The sequence below is a fragment of the Trachemys scripta genome, unplaced genomic scaffold (genome assembly GCF_013100865.1).
Source record: "Trachemys scripta elegans isolate TJP31775 unplaced genomic scaffold, CAS_Tse_1.0 scaffold_130, whole genome shotgun sequence".
Lineage (NCBI taxonomy): Eukaryota > Metazoa > Chordata > Testudines > Emydidae > Trachemys > Trachemys scripta.
In genome coordinates this window covers 3,613-9,323 of record NW_023260503.1, presented here as the reverse complement: position 1 = coordinate 9,323, position 5,711 = coordinate 3,613, and the positions used below count along the sequence as shown (strand labels likewise).

At 59.0% G+C, this 5,711-nt stretch overlaps 1 protein-coding gene across 1 annotated transcript; it reads right to left on the bottom strand.

Moving 5' to 3' along the window:
* Positions 1 to 1,546: 1,546 nt before the first annotated feature.
* LOC117870283 (ankyrin repeat domain-containing protein 34C-like) lies at positions 1,547 to 3,899 on the bottom strand. The gene has a single exon (XM_034757377.1). It carries the CDS (start codon positions 3,886 to 3,888, stop codon positions 2,287 to 2,289), a length of 1,602 nt encoding a protein of 533 aa, XP_034613268.1. The 5' UTR covers positions 3,889 to 3,899; the 3' UTR covers positions 1,547 to 2,286.
* Between the last annotated feature and the right edge of the window lie 1,812 nt (positions 3,900 to 5,711).

Sequence of the window (5,711 nt, the reverse complement as noted above, 5' to 3'; positions counted from 1 at the left end):
CCCACCAGCTCGCTGCAACGGGCTGCTCTTCCTGCAAGCAGTGGACAAAGCAGGCGGCTGCCAAACGACGTTAGAAGGGAGCATTGCACAACTTTAAACGACCATGTTCCCTAACTGATCAGCAACGTAACAACGACACAACGTTAACCGGGACGACTTGAAGTGAGGAGGTCCTGTATCTAAGCCTGTGGCCATTCTGCACTCGTGACACGTGTTTAATCCAAACCATTGAGCCCAGGGTTAGAATGAGATTTCGGGCTGGGTTTCCTCTCCAGCGGAGGGGCTGGTTGGGTGGGTTTAGCTGAGGTTAGTAACAGCTTCAGCACCTACAGGCCAAACCAATCCACTCGCCACCCATATCCACCCCAGTAGCAGATGGGGAGAAACACTTCCGGGAGCTGGGGAATGCAGAGCGCTGAGATGGGGTTACCTGCCCCTGGCCTTGCTGTCCTGACGTTGCAGCTGCCGCCTGGTATTTATTTCGGCCCCGATCCTGTAACGGGATGCCCATGCAGAGCTGGCAGCAGAATGGGGGCCCAGCCGGCTGCATGGACTCTACCACATACACAGCTCTGTACCCACGGTCAAGGTCAAGGCTAGGAATAGGCCGCGTGGACAGCTCTCTGGGGCACTCCTTTTGTAGGGCTGTCCCTGGCTGCCCCTCCCCCTGCAGCTCCAGCCCCGCTCTGCACTAGCTCAGGTCTGTCCCTGCTCCCCTCCTAGCACAGCTTTTGGGCTGGGGGGCAAGGGCTGCCCCTAGGAAGATCCCAGACTTGGCTTCTGGGGCAGGGAAGGTAACTGCCAAACCAGTGTGACACCAGCTCCAGCCCCCACTCTGGGAGTGGGTGGGAGTAGCTAGGTCAGTAAACCACCCTGATCCTTGGCTGCAGGTGAAGAATTCACAGTGCAGCTCAGAGGGGTGGGGGTGTTGGCTTCAAGGCATCTTTACACTCCCCCAGGCCTGGCCTGGCCTTGAACAGGCTGGTCCCGCTCCATGAGTTAGAGCAGCCTGGAGGCTGCTCTAGTTTGTGCTCCTGCCAATGGCCCCACGGGACTGTTGTGGCAGCTGGGGCTCAGCGGGGGAGATCAGGAGCTGCTGTGCTGTCACCAGAGGAGCCCCCTGTTCTGGGTTGAACTGGCTTGAGGCCCCTTTGTGCCCCAGGTGCAGCCGCAGTGAAGCCGAGGGTGACATTGCTGCCTATGTCACCACGGATGCGGCAGGCGGGGGCTGACCCTGCAGCCCCTCACTCGCCTCCCTGCAGCTGGCCGGGGACCCCAGCGAGGGGCTCCCTACAGCCTCTCGTGTGAAGAGCGGCGGGGGGCTGTGTGCTGTCGGGGGGGGCCGGGGTCAGATGGCCCCAGGGTAGGAATCCTCTGAGCCTCACGGATGTGAACAGAGCCAGTCGCCTCCCCCGAGCGGAGCATGCGGCTGAATTCACCACGCGCCCTCGGCCCCATACATGGGCCCTGCTCTGCTAAGCACTGGCCTGGGCCCCCGCCCTTCCCACGAGCTAGAGATGGGGAACGCTGCCCCCCACCCCCCGGCAGCGCAGCGCCCACAGCAGAGCGTCCCACCGAGCAATGGAATGGCCTGGCAGCCTGACGGTGCCGGGCCGAACACCTCCCCGATGCAGTCCCGTTGGTTGCACCGGAGTGTCACCAGGACCGGATCTGCTCCGTTATCTGGCCTGTTCAAGCGATAGCATTTCTGGGAAGCAGAGAGAATTGTGTCCCTTCTCCGGCTCGGGGCAGGTGTCGGGGGGACGCGGCTCTTCCTCCTCCTGGCAGCAGTGAGCTCCGCTCTGGTTCTGTAGGCACTTGAGACGTCCACCAGCCCCACAGGCACTGGCGATCCCAGGACTGTCTCCGTGTGGGTAGGAAAGACACAGATTAAGGACAAAGAACTGGAGACTGAAGGAATGGTGCTCATGTTCCTTGGGGAGAAGTCTCGTGTGTCTCACACTACCTTCCTCTACAATCAGCCCTTCGCCAGATTCATCCTGGGAACAAAGCCCAGACCTGGGGCAGTAGCAGAGAAATCCTTTTAGTACCTGGTGCTGATTCCCCAGTTTGTACCTGGTGTTGTCTCCACAGCTGGGCAACGGGAGTGTTAAATGCTCCTGGCTTGGCCCCGGTGCCCAGCCCCCCAAGGTGCAAGGCTGTGGGAATCAGACCCTGCTCTGCCCCTCCTGGAGCAGGGGGTGCCAGGCACAGGGACCCCACTGTGCGGAGCACGAGAGAGCAGGGACTTTGCACGTGTTTCTGGAAAATCCACTGAAATACAAACTACTGGGCCACTATTTCCTCAAAATTGGAGAGTTGTTTCATCTGCTCAACCTGCATGGAGTGTCTCCGAAGCAACTTCTTTTTGGCTCGCCAGTCAGCCCTTCTCGGTGAACTCGGCGCAGCGGGTACTGTGGGTTTGAAGCCCGCAGCGAGCGGGGAAGACGGTTTGCTGCTAGAGCCGATGTCGGGAATTGGCGGGTTGGGGTTTACATTCAAAGGAGGCAAATGCCCTGGTCTTGTATGAGAAATGTGATCGAGCAGGAGAGTCCCAGATCCCCGTCTTTCCAGCAGATTGGGTGGCCTGCGGCGAACCGTCCCAGGAGACGTGCTGGGAGCGCTGTCCAGGGATTCCCGGGAGCTGGTGAACAAAGCCGAATGGGAACTGTTGAGCTGGTTTCTCTCCAAAGGCCCCTTCCCCGAATCAGCCAGAACGGAGCTGGAGTCGCAGTAGAGCTGTGAATCCGAATCGTAATGCGCCGTGCCCAGCCGTCCCCGGTGCAGGGTGTCTTTGAAGGGTGTGGGGCCCGAGCCGGCGGAGCTGGGGTTCTCCGGCTCAGCGGGGACCGCGTTCCTCCTGGCTACGCGTTGAGGAAGGGGCTGAACTTTTTCGTAGGATGGATTCCTTGATCCTGGCACAGAAGTTGGTGGGATCTTCAGAGCCTGGTCATCCACCAAAGGGAAGAGAGACAGGTCTTTGCTCTTACTGCTGCCGTTCCTGGGGAAGGAAACCTTTCTGGAGAGCGACAAGTCACTGATGCCCAGAGTGATGTCATCCCCGGCACACACCTTGGCCTCGGCTGGAGGGGCGGAGGAGGCTAGAACAGAAGGTGCAATCAAGCCCCACGGTTCTGACTGCAGCCTCTTCAGCTGTGGCAAACGGGCTCTTCTGGGATTGCCGAGTTTCCTGGTAGGAGACCAGGGCTCGGGAAGGGCCTTGGCCGGCTGGCCGCCGCTGGCGTGCGCGGAGTGGAAGCGGAAGAAGGGCTCTTCCTTCGCAGCCACTGAAGAGCCTGAAGTGGACGCTTTGAGTTCACTCTCCGAAGGCGCCTTGCACACGCCCGGGCCCTGCCTCTCCCCCAGCTCTGGCGATGGCGGGACGTGGAGGTATTGTTGGGTAGCTTTGGTACCCGCCGAGGATTTGTCCATAGTTATAATGATCACCTCCTTCCCCTTAGCTTTGCAGGCTTTCAGGAGATGCTTTAGCAAATCCTTGTCATCTGCGTTGACAGCGTAAACCAGAGCAGATGCTCCGGAGTGATCTTCTAGGCTCGGGTCGGCTCCGTTCTCCAGCAGCAGAGAAACGACCTCTTCCCCGGCTCCTTTGAGGCAGGCGTGCATCAGGGCTGTTCTGCCGGACTTGTCCTGGATGTTGGGGTCAGCCCTGTTATCCAGCAAGTACCTCACCATCCGGGCTTTGCTTGTGCTCTGCTGGTCCACGTGTTTAGTGCGGCAGGCCACCATGAGAGCGGTCTCGCCCTTCTCGTTGCTTTCGTTAATGTAGGCCCCGCCTTCCAGCAGGAGTCTGGCCAGCCGGAGTCTGCCTAGCCACACCGCCTTTAGCAGGGAATTCCCGTCCGTCCGCAGCTCCATCGCTTCCTCCATCGCACCAGCCAGGGTCTAGTGGTTGGGAAGGGCAAAGGCAGCCGGCACCTGTTAAAGCAACAGAGAGATCAGCGTCAGCCCCTGCTCTCAAAGGCCTGGCTCAGAGAGCGGCTCTGTTCCCGGCCCCCCAGTGCCTGTCCCACTGGCTTCGGGCAGTAATAAGCGCTCCGCAGGGCAGGGGCTGGTCTGTGCAGCTCCCCGCACCGTGCGGGCCCCTGGCCAATAACAGCCGAGCTGAGAGGGAGAAACTGGAGGCTTTATGCTCTCGTTTATTTTCCATTGAAACCCCGTGGGTGTTAAAAGGTTGGAACTTTCCGCTGGTTTGGAGTGAGCTTTATTCACACCCCGTGAGATTTTTCACGAGTGACTTTCAATGGGACCGTGCTCCCGAGTGCCCCGGGTGAAGCCCAGTGAGAGTCAATGCGATTTGCGCTCCTAAACCCCCTAGGTGCTTGTGACAATCTCTCCCGTCACTCATACGCTCAGCAGTTGGGGTCACCTTGATTGCCGTCCATGGCTTTGTTTCAGTCCCCGAAACGCCTTTCCTAGATACCAGGGGGATGGGCCCTGGAGAACTGGAGCCTGATGGGCAAACTCGTGTGGTTCTTTGCAGCCTGGTCTCCTCCCTCTGCAGAGATGGGTTTGGTCGGCCTTGCCTCGGCCCCTGTCTCACTGGGCTAGTCGCGCTCTGGCCCTGGGCTCGTGCTGGCCTGCTGGGCACTGTGCTTCCTCTCCTGTTCGCTCAGCCCCTGGGAAGAGTCTGGAGCTTTAGCTCATTGTTCACTGCTGCCCCGAGCCCCTGCTACAGGCCTCACGCCCGAGGGGTTCGCTCTCTGCTTATCCTGGCTGGCTCTCTCCCAGTTTTGCTTCATTAGTAACTGTGCTAAGAGCTGGAGGCTGCCCGGTGAATGTAGATTCCCTTCCGAAAGGGCCCTGCTATGCTGACCCCTCTCTCCACGCGCCTACGCTGATCACTCGAGGCCTGAACTAAAGCCTGTTGAAATGAGCCCCTTGGACTAGTGTCGTATTGCTAGTGCTGAGTGTGTTCATCCCTATGTGATGTTTTAATCCATCCCAGCAGCTCCTCCCGTAAATCTGCGCTGCCCCATGCAGTAAATCCGCCTCTATGTGGGAGGGCAGCACCTGCCCTCGTGAAATACAGAGAGGATTTTGGTTGTTTCACTGTCGCCTACAGGACCTGGTCCAAAATCTCCCTCTTATGATGAGCTCGTATTAATGCTCAGGGGTGCCCTGCCCTGCGTGTGGGCACCAAACTCATGGGGTGGGATGTGGGGTGCTTGGAAGGAAAAGGTGGATACACTGGGACATCCCCTCAGCATGACTCACTGGCCACAAGGGATGACCTGAGCTCCGTGCTGCTGAGGTGGGAAAGGGCCTAGGAAGGCAGGGCCTGAGGGAGGTGACCCCAAATCCATAGAAATGGACTGTCTCCTGGATCTTCATCCACTGGATGGTCAGCAGGCCTTGCAGCCTGTTTGCTTCGCCCCTGCACTTACTCCTCCTATGAGAGGTATCCCTAGTCATCCAGGTGTGGCACACCTCCCCTTCCACACCTTGGGCTGTGAAGAGTCGCAGCTGGGCCTGATGTACGTTTCTAACTCTTAATGTTTATGAAATCCTGCTCACAGCTGAACTCGGGACTGTATGTCTGCGTCCCCAATCCCACGGTACCGTAGGCCCAAGCTGTGTGTATTTCCTGGATTCTCCCTTCCTACAGGTAAGGGCTGCATTCTCTTCTAGGACGGGACTTGCACTGCAGCAAAGCTCGCCCGCACACCCCAGGTCATCGCGGCACCGTGTCA

What these genes read in the sequence shown, in the direction of transcription:
- LOC117870283 (XM_034757377.1), bottom strand. Translation starts at nt 3,888, where the DNA reads ATGGAGGAAGCGATGGAGCTGCGGACGGACGGGAATTCCCTGCTAAAG.